The sequence below is a fragment of the Lottia gigantea genome (assembly GCF_000327385.1).
Source record: "Lottia gigantea unplaced genomic scaffold LOTGIsca_59, whole genome shotgun sequence".
Taxonomy (NCBI): domain Eukaryota; kingdom Metazoa; phylum Mollusca; class Gastropoda; family Lottiidae; genus Lottia; species Lottia gigantea.
Genome location: NW_008710013.1, coordinates 148,881 through 172,273, shown reverse-complemented (window position 1 = coordinate 172,273; position 23,393 = coordinate 148,881). Strand labels below are relative to the sequence as shown.

At 30.1% G+C, this 23,393-nt stretch overlaps 1 protein-coding gene across 1 annotated transcript in view; it reads right to left on the bottom strand.

The window, feature by feature from the left end:
• LOTGIDRAFT_127769 (hypothetical protein) overlaps positions 1 to 23,393 on the bottom strand; it is a gene marked incomplete at both ends in the record, with an annotated part of 51,740 nt that overhangs the window by 27,259 nt on the left and 1,088 nt on the right. The window contains 2 exons of the mRNA XM_009063596.1: positions 299 to 412; positions 4,838 to 5,004. Of these exons, the coding sequence (XP_009061844.1) occupies positions 299 to 412; positions 4,838 to 5,004 (281 nt within the window). The remainder of the gene's footprint in view (positions 1 to 298; positions 413 to 4,837; positions 5,005 to 23,393) is intronic.

Sequence of the window (23,393 nt, the reverse complement as noted above, 5' to 3'; positions counted from 1 at the left end):
TTCAATGTATGGTCATCATAAATACTGTCACTACCAATGTCTATTCAACATGATTAAATCAGTAATTCAATTATTTGCACAAGCGATGAATTAGCATAATTTGGATAAAATTTACAATTTCCATTAACGCCTACTGGAGATCTAAGATATCCTGCTGTAATTGTGACCTTTAATTTTTTTAATATTTCTAAAATTCACAACCTGGTTTGACAGCCCTTAAAATGTCTGATTGGCTTACTTTTGAATGCAATTGATTTGCAATACTATTTCCATTTCACATCATGGAATTTTTTGTTACCTTTAACAGAAGCTGTTCTAGTACAGTTGTAAAGTATAGCCAGTTCACCAAATGCTCTGCCTGACGCCATTCTACCCAATATCGTTCCTTCTTTCTGTACCTCAACTTCTCCATCTATAAAGAAATATCAATTATTAATCCATTAATATAATATATTTATAGACACTACATCTACACTTTCAGTAAACTTACAGTCCAAGATCTGCCCCTCCAGAAACAATCAATTCAATATTAATATCCGATCATAGATATTCAATGTTATTTTTATATTAGTGCAGAACAAAGCAAAAATAATAATAGTGAAGAAAAAAACAAAATTAGAAGAAGCCTAAGTATCCCCAGTGAAACAAAGTCTATAAATACAGAACAAATTCAATAAATGTTCTTTATTAAAAAAAATACATAAGTCAATCCACTTATTGACAGATCATTCCATTCTTGCACAACAAAATCAAGTCTTCACTTCCATTATTCAGGCTTTTCAATCTAATGAGGTAGAATTTTCCCATGAGGGTAATAATTACTGTAACCTTTTAAATTTTCAAGTGTTAGGAAGAATTTTAACTTTGAAAAGCCTCATCTTACTGAAACAATTAGACACTATTCCATCGATTAAGATGGATTTCAAATTAACACTTATCTTGATGAAGGGAAAGGTAAAGATCAAAATTTTACAATGAAAACAGCCATTCGTGACTGATTTCTAAATATTTTCTTTGACAGCTCTGCTGTTAGAGCTAAATCTCTGCTATTTCTAATACCAAATCTTGTAAGTTTATGTAAATCAATGAGATTTTATATGATTAGCAAATTTGATGATCGCTTTCAGGTATTACCAATGTCAAGCACTTTACTCAAAAAAGCAACAAAATTGACAAGTATAGATAATAAATCATTATTTTGTAATCATGAAATACAAAAGTTCATCTTTTCTAACTGAATTCTTTTGAAAATTCACCACACTGAGAAGGAAACATCAAGCTTGGAAAATAAAAATGGTTTATATTTTTATAAATATATGACCTATCAGATGCATTTAATGGTTGAGTACTTTAATAACAATCAACTGATATATAACAGGACAAGAGTTTCCTGTAGAAATATATAATACTGAATGGTTTAAATCATAATATGACAGGCCTATTGATTATGAAGAGACTATAACTAAATACTTCCAAATATCCTATCAACTAATCAATACACTTTTAAATACACATCAAAATCAGTAATATCACGGTTTATAAGCATTAAATGTTGGCATGTTTGTGTTCCAATCAAGAGGAGAAAGCAATGTCCTATCAGAACCACCATTTAGAGTCCAAGTCAATAAATAGAAAGTTTTTAACACCACTTTTCATCATCATGTTCCAGATAGAATTCAGTATTCATAATCCATTACCCAGACAGTATTGGCATAAAATTTTAATAGACAATGTCCACAAAAAAATGGTTGCCAGAAAATTATCATTTCCTTGTCTTTTACAACCTTATTTATTTCAAGTTAGAATTTATGTATCGTTTTTAATTCACTTTGTAATTCAAATACAATTCAGTTTTGGAAGACACATATATATCTATTCTGAAGTCTAAAATAGACAGATTTTCTCCAGTTGAACAAAATAGCTGATTATTCAGAACAGAAACAAAATAATAAAAAAGCAGCAATAAATTTTGTGCACTCTTATTTTTTTTATTTTTTTTGCTTAAGGACATTCTATTTTCACAATCTGTTTCTCAACAATAGAACCTAAAGATTGAATCCAAGGGCACACATTTGAATGTCCATCTGACTTATCTTATTTGACACCTTATTTCAACAACTTCTTCATCATCATTGCCAGATCTCTATTTTTAAATTCCATTTGCCATTTTTATCTGTCTTTTCTCGAAGGTAGAAACTTAACAATTTTGAATAAGTGATAGTTTCCTTGTGCCTTCTGGTATTTGGTGTCTGCTACATGTCACACATCAAGAGTATAACAACCACTATTAACTTTTGTCTAGAGTTTGATAGCATAAAGATAGTTGCTGCTTACTTGCATAGAAACGTCAAACGCAGTAAGAGTTCAATTTCTGAATACAATTTTAGCTGTATAATAACGTTACATTTGAGCACAGCAATGCTTGGCAAGATAGATTCTGACCTAAATGGCTAATTTTTTTTATAAATATTTTATTTAATAAAAGAAGTTAAAAGCAAATCATTACATTTCAAAAGAAATTATATACAGTATTAAAATTACCCACAAGGCACAAGATCAAATCCATTAATATGACTGACATCAAAGCAAGAGGATGAATTGAAAGCAGGTTCCTATTACAACATCAGCTCACTATGTCACTGAATGATATCAATCTATTTTATCAGACAGCTATTGGAAAATCAAATTTCATATTCTTTAAATATAGAGATCTAACATAATCTTCAATTTCACGTTATAAAACCATTCTTACCAGTGCAAATGCACAATTCATCCATTCCAAATAAAATATTTAACAAGATTGATATAATTAAATGAAACTATTTTATCAATAAATATCACAAAATAGAGGCAAAGTCTATCAATGTACAAATCATGTCATTGTACAGACAAAAAAAAAAAAATCAGACAGGAAAAATTCATCAAATTAAGCCCTTAAAAGGATGACTTATATTACTTTGTTTAAACTTTATAAAGGTTTCTCGGCTCATACAAGATGTAACAAAAAAGTAATGACAGGATATCAGGTTTCTCAAGAAAAACTTTTAACTTTATATGTACATATGGGACACTGATAGCATCAATTTGAGCCATTCCAATTTTCAGTCAGACACCTATAAACCTTTCAATTGGAGTTTTTGTCACTAATGCTCATAATGCTGCTAATAAAATATGGTATTATTCAAGAATCCTTATATGATTTAATATAAAATATATAAAGATATTTAAATTGAAGCAAGCAGACTATCTATTTTCAAACTACAGGACTTTCAATATCTATTTCTTAATACAGTGATATTACAGAGAAACCTTAAAATATACATTCAGAATTTTTATATCTTGAAATATACGTCTGCAACATGAAGACATAAAACTTTCCTCCTTGTCAGTGTGGTTAAAACATATAAATTGTAAGGTTTCTAGGAAATAGAAAGATCTGGGAATTCATCATCTGTCGGACATAGCCATGACAGATCAGAGTTGACCGCCATATTGATATTAGTTATGTGACAAGAAAGAGTTACATGCAAGTAACATTTTTATTTCTGAAAACATGCAGACAGAATTGGGGATGTATTATATTTAAAGGTTGTTTTAAACAAGGTCTTTCAATAAAAGCTTATTTTATGAAGCTGATACATACTTGAGAAATAAAATCCAGACAAGTTAAATGTTAACTAGAGTAAAATTTCCAGATACATACTTTTACATATTAGTGAAGAAACCAAACTCATTAAAAAGAAACAACAAGTCATGTACTGTCTTTTGGGACCTGTTTCTCCATGTGTACTTTAATTAGATAAACTTCACAGCTCATCATTATCAATCAAAATACCATGTTTGAATTTTGCCTGGTTCATACTGTCTTCTCTCTGTACCTCAAAGATAGATTCCCAGGCAAGGTAATATACCCCCACTGGCAGCTTTGATTTTAAATAAAAATATTTGGCAGTACAGTAACAATTACCAGTATGAAATATTCAACTTTCAGTCATACACTTCTTTTAAACTTTTTGGGGAGATTACCAAGTTTTGTTAAAATCAAGGCAATTACTCCTTAAAACAATATCTTTTGTTTGGGAATGTTTTCTTTATGGGAACTCTCCGTTGTCATCTAATTTTGCTTTCTTGGACTTAAACCTAAAAAAAGAGCTTATGATTTTTCTGCTTCTCCATGCTGCCACATAAATTCATGTAGTCACGATCTATCATTGATTTTGATTGGTTGCAGTGCATGGCTAAAAATTGAACGTGTTTTCTAGAGCAAGGGCAGTAACTCATACTTAAGGTGACGCAAATGTATGCCCCCAATTCATATGAGCGTATAAAAATTTATCTAATCAAGTTTATTAATTTGAATATGAAGTGTAAGACCGGGAAGTGACTATAGTCTTACTTCAAAGACATTTTAAAACTCAAACCAATGAACGATAACAAAACCTACAAGGAATTGGTTTTGACATTTAAATTTCAGAAGCAAGAATAAAAAGACTATAAACATATTTAAAATAAATCTGAGAGAAGAAATCTTTTCAATAGTCGACTGTTTCTTATTTCAAACTGTCAAGGGATCGTAAAAATACAGTTTTGATATTTACAACGAGTCAGATGTTTTCCCAAATAGCCTGTAATTATTCCGTAATTCCATCAGAAATCTGCCAGGATATTAACGAGCAATTCAGTTAATTGCTAAACAATCTCAGATTCTTTCATCTTTTTAATCTAATGACCCAAAACAAAGTCTACAAGGAATGGGTTTAGATCTGACATTTCAGTATTTCTATATTAATTTCCTAACTTTCCTAGCAAACAACAGAAGAAAAAGTATTTCCAGTACCTGCTGAAACATAGAGGTGATTTCCTGATTCTCCTTCCTTTATAATATAATGACCTTCTTTAATTTTCTTATCATACATACAATCTACTATCTCTCGAACTTGTGTGGAATCTAAATTCTTTAAAAAGTCATTATCTAATATGGCATCTTTTATTAATTGTTTCGATCTGAAATGTAAAAGCAAAATGAATAGATTAATTTATTTGACATTGATATTTAATATAGCCATATTTTAATTCTACACAGGATATCTTACCATCCATATGATGTTGTAAAGAAGGATAACATAGTTTTATTCAATCATATTTTGACAGTTATAAATTTTTTTCTATAAATTTTCATTACAACCTTTAGAGAAAAATTTATTGATATACATCCTCATGTGAAAATTTTATGGCAAATTCCCAACTCATACTATACTGTATCCTGAGAGGAAAATAAACTCAGGTTGTGTAGACACATAGTTCAATTATTTCTATTGTGAATTTTTGATACTTTTGAACAATGTGTTTTCTGTCATAGTAAGTTCATAGATTAAAAACTAGGCCTTATAGTATAGAAAAACACATTTCATTTAAAACTTTTAAATACAGGCCTGCACTCATCACATACTAAATTTCTAACCCACACTGTAATTTGCAACCAATCTTTCATCGCAGAAAAAAGTGGGCACATCCTATTTACGCAAGATAACAGCTTTGAAACTTGGGAAGAATCCAAGATTCTGTTAGCTTTGGAAGCATGTTGAGTTATGATATCTCAAGTGATCAAACAAAGGTGGATAAATGGACATCAATTGAACATTTTTTTATTTTAATTCTAGTTCAATATACTCAACTGTCTTTTAGTTGTTTTTCTTGTTGTTTCTATGGAATTTTTAAATGAAAAAAAGAAATGTTTGATCCATTTCTCAATTCAAGTTACAGAAAGGACATACTTTCAGAGAAAAATCAAAGTCATGAACAATTTGTTTGAACCTCAAACCAAGAATGACAACTTTTACATTGAAGGTATGTTTAGTTTTAGTTTAGTTAATATTTTCTGATCATAAGTTTGAAATGTCACACTCCATCCAATGAGACGCAATTGATATAATGATGCTGTCAACAAACCAACTGACATATCAGTTCAATAGCTTCAGATTGTTTAAACTTCTAATCTATGTCTAATGTGAAATTATATGTATCCTTCAATAAACATATTAACTTTCTTTTAAACTCCTTAGGATCATTTCATTACTGGTATAATGTTTCACAGGTAGAAAGCTTAATGACAATTTAAAGTCAATTTATCTTCATTTATCCTTATATCTATATCTGTTTGAGGGAATAGAGAGGTTTATAGGAGCTCACATTTTAACTTTACATTCTAGAAAAATCTTAAATGAATACCACTCTATTTTAACATAAAATAAATCAAAAGAGGAAAAATTCAATTATTTTGTTATTTAGATAGATTAAAAAGAAGAAAGTCTATCTAAAAATGTGATTATGTAAAATTAATTAGGCTAGTAGACTCATATTAGACACCAGTTTAACAAACTAATGTAATTATAACTTGCTTAAAAATCTAGCTATTGAGCAATAAAGAGAAGACTGTAATCATACAATTATTTTGTCAGTTAAGAAAAAATACAAGTTCATTAAATTCTCATTTTCCATACAAAAATATAACACCAAATTATACAATAATTTATAAAATATTTAGGTGAAGATCTTCAATTACAATAACATACAGGGAAACATGTACCCTGACAGAATTGGATTTTAGTTACCAATAGTACATTACAAGGATTTTGCAAACACTTAAGTAGACTACTTCTGTCTTCAAACCTTTGTTAGTTTCAAAGTTTGCTGATGTTAAATAAGTGTATTTGAAAACCAGCTTCAAAACAGTACTAGTCCCAGACTTTGCATCAATTAGAATATAAATTTCCATCCAAGAAATTTAAAAAAAATAAAAGTCTGAAAGTTTGGCTGAATATCATCATCATCCATTTCAAAGTGACAATATGTGCAAAAGTTTATATTTTTATCAATACAAATTCAACCTAAGACTTAACTGCCATTTAGAAGCTGTATACCAATTTTCGTCAAAATAATGATTAAAATTCAGATTTACTGACAACAGGACAGTAACACAGTACATTTAACATACTGATATTATTTATTGATTTAAAGTATTTATTTTTCCATTTTTCAAGCCAGAATTAAGAGTCCAGATTCTTAGCAAATAACCATTAGCAACAATAACCAACATATTAACAGATTACATCAGAATATGAACCTAGCGTCTCAACGGAACCAATTATACACAGGCAGTTATTATTAACTGTCTGGCCGTCAAATCTCATGTAGTCATTTGATACCAGTCAAGTCTAGCAAGTGACAAAATGATGTAGCCCCCAAGTATTAAATATTACCTGTAAATTAAAATAGTACACAGAGATTTTGAATTCAATGACTTCATGCATATAAGAATAAAATTCATTTGAATTTGAAAACAGAAAATAATTTTAAGTTTGTGAGATCTTTTTGGTTTTAAAATTGGCTTAGTGAATAACCACATTCTATAAGGTCTGATGTTAAGGACAGATTGAGAACTATCTACCAAAGAGTTTTTCTGTCACCAGAAAATGTTAAATAATAGACCAAGATTAAAGTTTTCACAGCTTCAATTCTCACAGAATCAAAGACTTTGACAATAAACTTTAAGGCAGAAAGTTTAACTGTGTTTTGATCTACACTACTCCATTAACATTCAAGTTTAATGGGACATCAGATTCTATTCATTACAGCTATCCAAGGGAAACATTTAATTAAGAACATAAAATGCCAAATACTGTAAGTTTTATTGAAATGAAAAGTGAAAGCATCAGTGTTCTGACATTAAACGATTGTTGTTGGTGGAAATTAATAAAGATTTTATGAGAAACACGAAAGTTAGCTGTACTGTGTTTTAAAAGCTCTGGTTTACCATCAAATATTTATGGCTATCCTAATTTTATAGCTGATCAAACAGTAGAGATATGTAAAAAATAGTTTTTCGAGTATGATCAGAAATTCAAGACTGAATCTGGATATGAAGTGAAAACTTAATGAATAAAATTACCAATATTACACTTAAAAGGAAACTTTTCGAAAAAAAAGTCACAGACCTTATAAACAATCAAGAAATGGGTCTCAAGCAAGCAAGTCTTGTGTCATGACAAATTCTATGCTTAAAAAGAGACTCTATTCAATTACAAATGCAAACTCTACATAACATGCAAAATTTGCAGGAATTATTGAATAATACAGGAATTGTTCATACTATGTACTACTAAAAGTATTAAAAATTGAATGCTCTTCTATAGCCATATAGCTCTGCTGTAAGATAGACAGCCTATTTATAATACATCATATTATGAATAATGGTTTTATATCTTATCTTATCACCTTAACCTAGAATTGAGAAAAAAATCTGTCTCAATATGTGTTTTTGTAATATATTGTCTGCTTTGGTTCATATTTCCTTTTAGAATTAGATTGGATATATATTTCGTTTTTAACATGGATAAATCAATGTCTTTAAACAGGAAATGAACTTTTTCTTTCTCAGTATGTTTGTCGGAAGTCGAGACAACTTCTATGTTTCTTTCATCTTGAGTCTTTTCACAACAAGTTGACTTATTTCTAAAGAACCATGATGATCAATGATTTGACTACTGTTCAAACAGAGTGTTAAGCGTTCCACCTAGACAATTACTTGAAAAATTAGAAAAAGATTACATCATTTGTAATTTAAAGAACATGCAAAGATACTTTTAAAGGAATGCCAGATCAAAGCTTAAGAGTTCATCTTGTAAGGCGCTCTGAACTCTGTCACACCACTACTTTTGTACTTAAGCGTTTATAAGGCAATAGTAAATTCAAGTCTTATATAATCATTCAAAGGTTTACACTGTGTTTAATGGGTGTTTAATGGGTTTTTAATGGTAAATGAGCAAAATAACCCTAATGAGATTAGCCGATCACACATATTGAGAAACTTTAATTCTAAGATTGACTTCCAAATCTTATTATTAGAAATCAGAACAAGAGCAACTCTGATCACCAGGAATAGATCAGATTTGTCATGATGTCACAAGTTGCTGGTTGCAAGCTTGTCTTGTCTTGTCTTAAGCCCTTTAACTGTTATTGATCTATATATTATCACAGTAAAATATGGTATATTGATGTAAATATGAACATGATAATTGTTGTAAATACTGACATAATTAATTTAAATATTGACATTATAATTGTTGTAAATATTTACATACTTGATATTAATATTGATGTAATAATTGAAGTAAATATTGACATAATTGATGTGATAATTCACATAATAATTGTTGTAATTATTGACATGATAATTATTTTAAATATTGACATAAGTGATGTTAACATTGATGTGATAATTGATATAACTATTGATGTGATAATTGACGTAAATATTGATGTGATAATTTTTGTAAATATTGACATGATAATTGTTGTAAATATTGATATGATAATTGTTGTGAATATTGACATGATACAGATGATAATTGTTGTAAATATTGACATGATAATTGTTGTAAATATTGAAGAAATATGTTGAAATGTGTCAAAACAATTACTACACTGCTTTTTCGCATTATAGAAGAAACCACGTAGCCTTTTTAAAAAACTAGGAAATACATACTTCGCTTCAGTCTAAAGGCCAACATATGAAAATGGACTTTTATCTGGTTCATTAATGGAGGAATTCAATCCCTTTCAGTAACAACATTTGCCAGATCAGAATAATGAAAGTCATCAACAATCAATCTTTGTAAGTGAATATCAGATGACTTGTCTTCTTCTTAATAAGATACAGATACTGTCAAATTATTTATTTTATAGAGAGGTATCATGAGGATTTGTGGATTCAAATTCTAGGATCTTTAATTTAATTGCTACTCATATCCCATTATTATTGAAACAAATGTTAGTTACACAGTATAAGTTCTATTATACTTGAGGAAGAAAACCACAAAATATCAATGATTTCACAGGTATCTTAGCATTATTATGAAGAGTTTTCTTTTACACAAGACAATTTATGTATTTAAAACCTAATATTGAAATCATTCCTATATTTAGACATTTTATATAATATAAAGTTGTCAATTTGATGTCAATTCAATGTAAATTTCAATTGACTAAGATGCAAAATCTATAATTAGATTCTATAGAAAATAAATCATATTCATAGAGAACCTCTTATTATTCATCAACATAGACATTCTGGTACTTCAACAAGTTCAAATGAGTACAGGTGACTTTTTTTTAATACAGAGTTTTCACAAATTATGTCATATGCATTTATTTCAAATGTTCTTCACTCCTCTTTTAGTTAAAGGAATAGAACGTCTTAGAATACACTCTTACTACGGCTAATATTTGTTTTTAATAGTGACCATTGTTAAATAAGTATCCTTCCCACTCTTTATCAATTTTGAAAAAGCGACAATAAAACTATATTCAGAATTAAAAAAAACAAGCAACAGCTGAATCTGTTCATTTTGAGAAAAAAAGAGTCTGGGTAATCAATGCTAAAACAAGAAAAAGGTAAAAAGCGCAAAATGGCAATCATCTTCCTGCTTATACACACAAATTTTGCCAATGATTAATATTCGTTGAAAATTGTGTCAGTGATGGAGTATTCAATCTAAATTATATGAATTGCTTCTTGTTGATCTTCAGTGAATTTATATATCATACATTCTTCAAAAAATTTCAACAATGTCAAGGTCAATTCAATTAATATAATGTCGTATCAATTGAATAAAAGATAAGTTCAACTCAGTGAGTAGTTTTTTTTGTTGTTGTCCCCCAAATAATCTCCAATAATTCTGCCATTTTGTATCTCTTATAGATACTCTTGGAACTTTGCCAGTACCAATAAGTTAAATAATAGAACTAGATGACATCAGAACTGTATTTTAATACTGATGATGCCACAAGCTGGCCAGTTCATGAAGTCTTTATGTTTATATCATGTTTTACTTTTGATGTGGAAAAAAGTCTTATCCCAATGTTGATCAAGATTGGTGCTAGTGGGTGTTTTTCTAAATATTGGAAAATAACACCTGGCACAATGGCTGCCATAGTCAAGCATAAATTCAAATAAAATACTTATACTCAAAAGCTTAGTTTAGCAGTAATAATCAATGAACGTAAGAAAATAACTGTAGACTTATGTTTAATTGGAAAGAAGATTGTTTCAGAGCTTCTGCAATTGTGAAGGTTTATTCACTTTAAAGTTAAACGAATGTGATAGAATTCACAGTCTATCTTTAATAGTAACTATTCTAGCCGAGAGCGCATCCCTCACAATGTGGTTTCAAACACTACTTAATTATCACATTTAATTACAACTAGGGAAATAGGTCAAAGTTGTTTTATTATTTTAATGATATAAAGTATAGAGATTATATCAACATTGGACAAGGAATAGTAACAACCAGCAATATACATTATTTATCCAGATTTTGTCATTTCAATTTCAACAAGATTCTTGATTCAAAGATTCAAAGATTATCTTATTTTCTACATCTTATCATCCTGTTTTCCAATTACACTTTTTCATAATGGTTTTTCGTGCCATTATAATAATTATGTTTTGTTACACTGATCATGTGCTGGTGATGTTGCAGAAAAACACTCATTAATTAATAATTGACAAATAGCCGGTTCAGTTTTCTGACATCAAAATATTCTAACTTAGACTGTCTAAGACTAAACCATTTCATTTTTTCAGAACCAATAATGAAACCTCAATAACTTGAAAAAGTCATATACAGTCATCAGTATACCAAAATGTATTAAATTTCATAACAGTTATTCTGATATTTTTGTATCTATTATTATCCAGCTATTTTTCTCCTGAATCTCTGTTCTAATGTCATCATTTATAACCAATCAAAGTGTGTCACTTGAAAATGATGATGAATTGTGGGATACCAAAACATGCTGTTATATGGACCTACTTTGGGTTGACCTATACCACAATTCAATATGTTAGCAAAAAATGGATTTATTTTTTTCTGTTATAAATAGTGTCTGCTCATTAATAGAATACAATGTAGACAAAATATCAGACAAAATGAACGAAATTGTAATTGAATTTTAATTAGATTGCAGTGTACCCAGAATACATTGTTTTAAAATAGGCTAACCAGACAAGGTAAATAGATACTGTTATGATCTCTTCCAGGCATCTCTTCCAAATATCATTAGACAAAACCAGCTTCAAGGTATTCATTAGCTGCCCACAGTATATTCTGTTTTGTAAGATGTTAGAAGATGAAAGATTTCCCCTTTGGTAAGCCCGATCCGCTAGTTAAAGTGCATCAAAGATCAATATCTAAAAAAAGGAAACTTCAAGATGTTTGGTAAACACTTCCAATATTATGTTATTCATAATGACATTGAGTCAGAATGTTTTATGATCATTTATAGAAAAATCTGAAGAAAAACAACATGATGTGGACAACCTGAATAAAAGAATCTATCTGAATACTCCTTATGGAAAGATTTTACGCATGTTGGTTAATAAAATTAACATGCCTTTGAAAGAGTTTGCATACCTCATGATGTCATTTAGAAATAGGTATTTCATTTGTAAATAAACATGATTGTTTGAATCTTGTCAACAAAGTACTATGTCATTTCAGCTTTAAATATCCAGTTTTGTTCACAAGCCACACTATGACCAGTTACATTTCTCATTATTAATCTAAACCAATTGTACTAACAAGATTGAGTAAAGCAATTCTCCATAAGTATGATACAAAATACTCAAGGCTAAAATATTTAGATATATCGATCACACATAGAGAAAAGTATCAAAACCTTTTATATTGCTTCGTGACCGCCAGTCAAGTCTATAGAGAGAATTTTATTGATAGAGCTGATAATAATAGGGAATAAAAATGAAACTCAGTAAGAGAAAAACTAGACTCCCAATAATATTTAGATATTTAAATCTTCTATTGACATTGTTATTCTTTAATATTGCTGTTTGATTCTCTAGAGAATTCACAATTATTCAATAATGTTATAGCATGACACTTGCAGCTTGTTTTATGGCATCTAATGATATCAAAACCTATTTGACTATTTCCAGCAGTATATACATGCAATTATACCAATCTCAATGCACATATTTTTTTGCATTACTGTAGTCCTCACATCTGACTTCAAAATTTGACCAATGTAAATTGCATCTTCTCTGTATGCATAATGAAGCTTTGTTGAAGAAAATATCACCACCAACTTAGCATTGTACAGACAGGCTATCAAAACAATTTGGATATAGACAGGCTATCAAAACAGTTTGGATACAGACAGGCTATCAAAACAGTTTGGATACAGATAGGCTATCAAAACAGTTTGGGTACGGACAGACAGGCCATCAAATCAGTTTGGGTACGGACAGACAGGCCATCAAAACAGTTTGAGTACAGACAGGCTATCAAAACAGTTTGGGTACAGACTTACCATCAAACACAGTGCATTCAGATAAGAAAGTATCTTTAATAATAAAGAGATGAGGTGTAAGAAAATAGTTGTCAGAAAGTCTATGTTTTCTAGAGAAATATTACTGCTAAGTCTGCTGCTATTGATTGAATGTCATGTTGGTGAATTCATCTGTAAAATATTACTTTTGTCTAGTAAATTACAGTAAATATTCCTGACATTATAGCTGTCTGTTTAAATCTATCATAATCAACTTGAATCATAGGCTTTATCAAGGCTTTATCAAGGCAAATGAGGAAAATGCCGAATTTGACGAAAATAAATATTTTGTATGAAAAATGATAAATATTAATATTACATCAGCTTAATACATCACTTACTTTACGTCTATGGTGGTTTACCAAAAGCCTTGTAATGAAAGGGCAACAGAATTTTTGCCTCATTGCAAAAATACCCTAGATATGGCCCTGCATAAACATACTGCATGTCAATTTTTGAGGCAGTGTGCAATAAGTAAAAATTTTACCATAACAGGCCTACTCCTTTCCTTGTCAATGAAACCTTATAGAGAGGTTCAGTTTATTGACCCATCCCAAAAACTTCAGGCTTTTCCACTTTAGTCCATATCACTAACTGGGAAAAATGTTTTAAATATCAAAGTTACTTTTTCACGCTATGTTAATTGGAATTGAACCTAATGCCCAAACCTCAGCCAACAAACGTCTAACTCAATAGATCTAAAAACAACTTATACAACTTGAAAACAAATATAAGAGTGACCACAACATAAAACATAATTCCAAGATTTAGTTTACCAGCCAAATAAGAATTAGGCAAATCAATAACCTTTAATATTGATCTTAATATCAACCGACCATAACCTAATTGTACTAAGTTACAATCCCACAAGTTTTGATTAATTAGGCTAATGTTATATTTAAAACATGTGGTGTTAGTGTTTTTTTGGTGTCATTAGAGATTTCTGCTCTTTCTTTATTAAGGTTATTTGTAAAATGAGACACTGTTACACTATGTCAACCCATCTTAGATAGGTGACCTTAACAGTTCCAGGAGCAATTTTGCGTTAGCTTTAAATAGTCACACTTTGGAGACAAAAGCTTTTTGATAGTCTCACCAGTAATTTCACAGTTTTAAATGAAAGACTACTGGTGTTGTGTACAGGAGGTTTTAGAATCTATTTGGTGCCTGTTCTCTCTTAATGCATTGGCCCTAACTCCAGTTAAAATAAAAAAGAATATCAGTCTATATAGAATTCATGGTATAAATCATCAATGTTCAATGTGACAGTGACAGAATGGTCAAAGTCGTGAAATTATTTTCACACACATCATCTGTTTCTGTCTTGTTTTAATGGAACAGACAAATAAAAACTTGGTTACTCTCCAATCAAATTGGATTTTACAATCATTATCAGGTCTGTCTCAGTTTAAATAAACAAACTGCTTGACATAAATCAGGAAGAGGCCATCCTGAAAATTTCTCTTTATGTCTTTAAGTAACCAACAGGAAATAATGGTAAGGACTCACATAAACTTATGTAATGATTGCATGATTATATTAAGTTGGTAAAAAGTGAATTAAGGATTGTCTGTCTGAATTGACATATCTTTTGTTAACTTTTGCTACCTTCAACAATACTCAACCTATAAATGAAAGGCAAAATATAAAGTAAAATATGAAATTTTCACGCATGCAAATGGAATACCGGTACATAATATTAAACCAAAGATCAGAAATAATGACTTATTGTTATAGGAAGTTTGAATCAATACATCATATGTTAATTAATCACTTTGCAAAGGATGTTTGGATGCTTGTACCAGGGATCATGATTTGCCCATATATGCCGGACATGACCGATTGTTCTGCCAAAATGCCTGATTTTAATTAGCCTCTATCAAACATCAAGTATAGGTCCAAAAAAAATTTTTAAATGAGCCTATGAAAAGATCGGCAAATGACAAAAATTTGTTCAATAAGGTTAACAATATTGTCGCCAAAGTTATTGAAAGTATCGAAAATAGGTTTCCAGACAATGAGCTTCTGGGAGCATTCAGTCTGTTCGACCCACGTAACATGTTGGTGATGATCTGGAGAACATAGAAATTTTATGTAACCATTTTGCCAGTTGACACCAAAGGATTACGACATGAATGGCCCATATTTAGGACTGGTTTTCGAAAATTATAGGAAACTGAGCTTTTGGAGAAATGTGTCCAATCATCATTAACCGACCAGTTCCCTAACTGTACTCGGGTACATTTGGGTCCGATGTCATCTCTCTATCTCTACACTAGACCAGCTGATGAGAGTTTCCCTTAACGGGTGTGCGGTTTAAAGTTTTCAACCAGAAGTCGTACTCCGTCGGTGGAAGCTATCGAAAAATCAACATCTTTAGAAAGGAAATACCAAAAATAAGTTGAAATAAAAATGTTGTAAGTTGTCATGTTATTTATTTGTTATTGTTTTATTGTTGTTTTAGTGAAATATGTTATTGTGTATTATAATGTTAGTGGGTTATGCAAATATAATAAAAATTGCAAATAAGATTCGTTTTTGATGCTTTGATACAGTGGATAGTAGTAGATCTGACCCTCTAAAAACATCGTTTAAAATTGTCCAAAAATGTCCGATTGGGAAAAAAATAAATCAACATCCCTGGCTTGTACAAAAAACTTATAACTAAGACTGCATTTGGGTCCAATTGTTTTATGTTAAATATTGAAGCTTCTGTAACATTACAATTGTTTCCACTACTTGCCTCATTTAAATTATCACTTGATCAGTCTAGAATCTGTCTGAGTAGATGTTTAAATACAATCTACAGTTACTGTCAGAGTATTCAACACAAAACATCATGGAACATGTTTAATCACTAGTTGTGACAATTACACATCTTAGCTAAGCATTTGTAAATCAACATTTTTATTAGGACAGAGTTGTTATTTATTGTTATTGATTGAGTGTTACAAACTCGTTTCATGTACTTAAATAAGAGTTTTAGACCATGAAAAACAACAAAGTCAATATTTGTTAATCAACTGTAAGAACAACCTTTCCTGCTGTAAGCTAGTAAACCTAAACCATATAATGTGCTAGAATCAGACCTGTCCTTTAAGGAGAGCTACAGAATGCTAGCAACATGAACTTAAGCAGTGTAATCAACCAGGCTTGCAGAACAAAAATTTAATTTCCTCAGCCTTTTTGCTATAATATCATCTTCATTATAAAAAGCAAGAATGTTAAAAAGTCAACATCAAATTTCAGTTGAAATGGAATTCTTATTCTTAAAGCCTCATTGAAAAGATTTCAGAAATAAGTTTGGAGTAGTAATTAAAGAAAGAATGGTTCCTGGCATTTCATGAATAAAGCAATTATCTTATCTAGTGTCAACCCATCATTCAAATCTCACTTTCACGTCTTTAAATCTATGTTGAGATTGGTACTCTTTCAACATTAAACCTTGTATTTCGCCATGACAACTCCACCAATATGGACAAATAGATATGCCGACTAAAAGCTACGTTTTAATTCTGAAAATATGTCTCCAGCTAGTCAAATGCTGGTTTTTGTCATTTTGAACAACGTTAATTTGATATTTTTGTGTAAAGGTAATCTTAATGACTAGACTTGACTTTATCAGAGAGACTGAAAATAAATCAAGAGTTGGTGTGCTCCTATCAAAAATGTCAAATGAGTCAGATGGTAAAACATTCACACCACAACTAACATACTTTCTCCAACTTAAAATTACTTGCATTAGAGGATACACCATCGATCTTCCAATACTCTTATCAAATTTCAAACATCATTCAGCAAATTCAAATATCTCTTAAAATTGAATCACAGACACAATTCATTATTTCAGCCTGGTTTATTTCGTAAGCAAACACAACTTCTAGTTCCTTTTTAGGGGTGACAGCATGAGTTTGGATAAAGTCAATATTGTGTTTGGATTCAAATGAAAAGAAAGAGTTCAAATATAAAAGAAGGATATTTGACTGAGTTTTTATTTACACAGGTCCCATTTGTGGATGAAAAGTTATAAAATCTGGAACAAATTCTCTTTGTCAATTTGTGGGTGGTTATTTTGATTATTAAATGTTGGAACCAGTTATTAGTTTCTTTGATTTCAACTCAATATGTGAGATACTTACACTATATCATCCTTTAAATTCTGTAAATTACAAGGGCAATAATTCTGAAACTTCCCATCTTATTTCACTCAAACTCAACAACACAATAATGCACTCAATATAGTACTTGTTACGTAGGTTTCATTATTATTTTTTTTTTACCTCAAAACAAATAGCCATGGATACATTTTAGTAGGAGGTGCTCAAAATGTATTCAACAATAAATCCGTCATTATGTGGGTGTAGGTATAGGAACAAGCCTGGAATCAGTGATGAGAATATACTTTATGAATATAGATTAATCATAATAATAGAATGTCAATGTTATTATAAAAATAGACATTCCATCTAATTATAGATCTGTTAATTTTAACCATTACAGAAGAAGCTGAAGAACATAAAATCCTTCCACATACATTATTTTTTACTTTTATGACAAAATCTACAACATTGTGACATAGTTCAGAAGCAGGAGAGGGGTTCATAGCTTTTCAGAAAGACTTCCACTTTAAACTCAAAAGTCCAGGGTCCAATTCTTTCAAATTTTTTTCAACCCAGTTTCTTTTTATCACTGATGCAAGTAAAATGGGCTAACATGGAAACAGTATCAACTTGTTTCATAGGAATATAACCCATGGGCGTTTGTTCTACAGGCGGCACACATTAAATACAAATGTCACTGTCCTGGCAAAATATTCTCAATAGCACACTGCAAGGTGTTGCCTAATCAGTTTTTGTAGAAAAGTAATGATGATCTTGAGGATGCTTTGGAGTAGTGAGTGCAGATGTTGGAATCAAAAATAAAATTAATATATTTGTCAGATCTTTAAATAAAAAAATAGTAAACAAATCTATTCTAATTTAAATTCTTTTATTTTTTTCTAATTTTAATCATCATATTGATAGATGATGAGACATTTAATGTGTCAACAACTTCATTTGCCACATTTCAGATTAATGGCCACTAGCCACAACAATCAATTACTGAAAATATGATGTCTAAAATTCCTTTTGCATTCCAAACCGATCTGTTACAGCCGAATAAAGAACAAAGGGAAATCCCCTAGGTGATGTTTTCCTGAATCAATACAGAACATAAAATTCCGCAAAAAATCAATAAGGATGATAAATCTACAAAATGGAGTTTTTTACTCCTTCGTCTTCTTCAACATAACAAGCTTTGTTCTCAAACTTCATGTAATATCTTTTTTCATTAACAAAATCTCCTTCATTTCATTTCTTTTCTAATTAAAATGAACCAGAAGCAGAAGTGTCATCTTCACTATTCAAATACAGATACTTCAGGACAAACCACAATCACATAAACACTATTCAACAGGTTGAAATGAAGAAATATCAGTGTAAAGAATATCTACTGATCAGACTAGAAATATTCAAATAAATCTGATATACTATATTTTTGCTAGAAAAAATAACAAAACTGCATAAATATTTTTTATCACAAGTACTTATTTATTTGCAAGATTATACATATAGGCCCTATCATTATGCATATTTTTGGCTTGCATGAAATTTTCAATACACTGTTGATAAAAAATATACGAAATAACTGGTAGAAGCTTTTTTTTTAAGAATATTTCTTCTACCAGTTGAACTTTTTCATTATTCTTTTGATTCCATATAATCCCAGGCCATTATTTATTAGTTTCTAGAAAATTGAGTATCTGACATGAAAGTCGACACTAATTTCTCATTTATGCAAATAAAACTGAGAATTGGCCAAGATCAGCCGCTTGGCGATAAATCTTGTTAGTTTAATGATAGACTTCAGCTGATAAAAGTTGACAATGGACAGGTCAAGTATTAACACGTCATTCCATCAACTGTCGATGTTATTTATTGATCAAGGGACTGGACAATCAAACCTTTTAATATTATTGACTGGATGATCAAGCCCTCCCGCTAACATTATTCACTGAATTATTATGCCAATCTAAACTCTCTTATTGGACACAGTTTTATCCATTTAAAAGCTTACTAAGTGATCTATTTCATGAAAAACACAGAAATACAATCTTGAAAATGACCAACAAAAGTCTGGACAATAGAAGCTTGACACAATGGTCGGAAATAACCTCATTCTTATTGACTCTTGATGTTTATGTTCATATTTGTCCCTGTGATTCTACCATAAAACCAAAAACATTTTAAGACTGATATTCTTAATGTATCAATGAAGACTAATAGGTCTTAGGAATTAAAAAATGAAATCTAATCAGCTTGACAAAACCTTAAAGCACAAATCTCTGATTATTAAAAGGAGACATTGTCACCTCGGCTTACAGGCCAATGTTCAATAGAAATTACTTCCTTATCCACAATTTATTCTGTACCAATAAAAGCAACATCAAAAGTAGGGCTTTTAGAAATAATATCAGTACCATTCATATCAGCAGTAGATTTTATGAGATACTAAGACTATTGCCAATAGAAGTGTTCATTTGATTACCACCCTCAACAGTAAACATAATAACTAAATAGAATTGGTAATTCAATTAAGTATTCATATTTTATTCATAATAATTCCTTAAAGAACCTGTATTTAATGACAATTGGCTTCTAGAAACATGGTTGAGTTTTTTGCTCAAATTTGTGAAAACTATAAACCAAAATCTATAGAAATGGATCATAATAACATATCTGAAAGTTTTAACTAAAAAAATTCAGCTATTAATTTTTTAAAGCCAAAACGTAAAATGTTACATAACCTTTTAAAATTTGTCATGCTTTTAGCAAGCTGTTAGAAAACTACTGTACAGATTTGAATAAAATAAACGCCTAATTGTAGAGATATAAGTTTCCTACGTCCTACTTTTTCAACTAATAATATTGTGCCATTATAAAGTCAATCACTGAACTAGAACAAGCTGCTCAACAATGAGTACTCTCAGTTTTTAATTAACCCTTTTAAAACAAATTCAGTTTGATCAAGCAAATACATAGAGATAAATAGCATACTTTACTAAAGATATATTCAGGTATAATTTACGACATTTATGATATTAAAATGTTTTACAAAAAAAGTGGAATCCCGCTTAAAATAATAAATTCAGTTTACAGATAATTAAGTAACAGGTATTTCATAGCAATTAACTAAGAACTTTTGACAATTTGGTTAATTATTAGAACCTTCCTACTTGTTCACAACAATCAGTACTAAAAAAAAGTACTTGAATCAAATATCTAATAATTGATATACTTCACCATATGAAAAGCTCAGTAGCTGCTACCAATGTTTCGCCAATATGTGGTTAGGATTGGGTTTCGGGTTTTATGTGCTATTGTTAGCACTTGATTTTTTTTATATATATATATATATTCAATACTCATGAATAAATTTTTCTTTATCATTTCTTGTAAAATCTGTATTTAAAAACAATAAATAGTAGTAGAGCTAATTATCAAAATGTTTTTTATCAAATCTATAATGCTCAAGAAGAAATATTCAGGACTTTTGAAATGTTGTTTTGAAAGGTTTTGAGCACCAATACTGAAAATATCAGCTTGTTACCAATTTGTTCACCTTTGACCAAAATTTGGGCTAATGCTCCTGGATTAAATCCTCTCTAACTAAAATCACCACAACCCAGTTGTCCACTTCTTCAGAAAGATAAATACATGTATTTGGAAAGATATATTAGATAATAGTTCTTTGCTTCTTTGGTATCATATCACATTCTGTTGAAAAGTTCTAGGAACAGAAAAGATAGCTTGCAAGGCAAGGTAATATACGCCTACTGGCAGCTTTGATTTTGAATAAAAATATTAAGCAGTACAGTAACAACCACCAGTATGAAATATTCAACCTTCAGTCATACACTTCTTTTGAACTCTTTAGGGGGATACTGAATAATATTGAGTATGAGTTATTGCCCTTGTTTTTGAAAATGGGTTCAATTGTTAGCTGGTGAAAAATCTAGAAGGCAAATATTCAACCTTCAGCGCGGTACTGAATAATAAAACAAAGTTTTGTCAAAATCATTATAAAGAATTTCGATTTTTTTTTATTTTTTGATCCAAGGATGACAGTAAACAATCTGTGAAATCTGTCACAAATTGAGCCTTTTAGAGTGTTTAAGTGCTAAAACTCCTTCTCAAAAATAGGGGCACTAACTGCTACTCAATATTTTCGGATAAATCTGATTTTCTATAGGGTTCATCCTTGGGTGATAATGAAAATCCATCAAGAACTGTGTCTTGAAGAGTGTTTACGAGCAAATGTGGACGGACCGCGGACCATTTCATATGGGTGTATAAAAAGTGTCATCTGATTGTACAAGAAAATATGTCTATTGTCTATTTATATTAGCCAATGAATTTCTGACTTTCATTCTCTTTCTACTTTCGGTTTTGAGAATCTTCGTGCTGATCAAAACATTCAGCGGTATGTTACAATTTTTTTCCGGCTCACTGAATATCTTTGTATCAAATTCTTATGTAATATTTGAAATAAAAAAATAAAAGCGTGATTCGTATTCAAGATTACTATATATATGAAAAACCATCTGTTTATTTTTTTTAAATTTAGGAATTAAAATATTCAGACAAATGGCTCAAACTAATTGTGTCAACACTGTTCATTTCTGTTAGACCAGACCTTGCTATTTGTCTCTAGGTGCTAGTAATCCAATTTTTTTTTCTGTCCTTGGTGAGAAGTGTCAATCTATTTGCATGAACACACAACCACATCAGAAATGCTGAAAATTCAGACCAGAAAAAAATGTTTTTGGCCTCAAGGAAATATGACAAATGGGGGTGTGGTTTGGACACAATGAAATTCTCCATGCACATCACATGTAAAATAATATATTACATTCATTTTTTTTTTAAAGTTTTCATTATCAAAAATAATGAGATACAATCAGATCAATTTATGCCTGAAATTTATGCCTGACCAAACATATCAGCAAAGATAAAATTTTGATAATTTTGATAAAACAGCCATAAATTTCCTTGTCATATATCACCAAAACTATAAGTAACAAATAAGTTGCTAAATTTCAGACTAGTGATCTCAAAAACATTTAATAGAAATCTCTTGACTTTATGTACAACTGTCTCGAAATTCCAATGTAATAAAAACTATTTAAAACAATGTATTGTATTAAAAGCACAACATGAAACAGTAATTAATGTAATTATCAATGAAAAGATTCTTAAGGCAAAAAATGTATGAAATGTGCTTTACGATAAATGAACACTTTTTTTTGATTCAGCACAATATGTTTCCTTGTGGTTTCTTCAATTGTCATCAGCTAGAATTGATGCAAGTGATTGCTAACTGTAAATTATGGCAAAATTTTAATGACAATTCAAATGACCTAATTGATAGATATTTTAAGTCGTATTTTTGACAAAGCAGAAAAAAATTATTCTGGGCAAAAGAATGTACACGGATCATCTTTGATAAACAAGACTGTATGAATATCATTAACTTATTACTTGTTGTACTTCTTATCTAACTACTTATATATACCGGAAATATCCCTGTTATAAAATAATCTTGTTCAAGATTCCTTGGACAAAAATCACTAATTAATACATAAAAAATCTTGAAAGGTTCTCACATCCTTCACATCTGCACTATAGACATACTTTTAACTTTACTTAATTTAAAATCTAGAAACAACTGCCTTAGTGCATAGGAGCACAATAAATATTTGAAACCATAGTGTTATTGGGACAGATATATAATATACACCCTTAAAAAAGAACTGATGCTGTTCAGTCTCTAACCCTTCCCAACACCACTTCACATGGGAAAAACATCCTATGAGCCCCACAGACAATTCAGTAGACCCTGCTCACCCCCCCCCCCCCCACCCCCTCCAACTAACAATTCATGGAAAC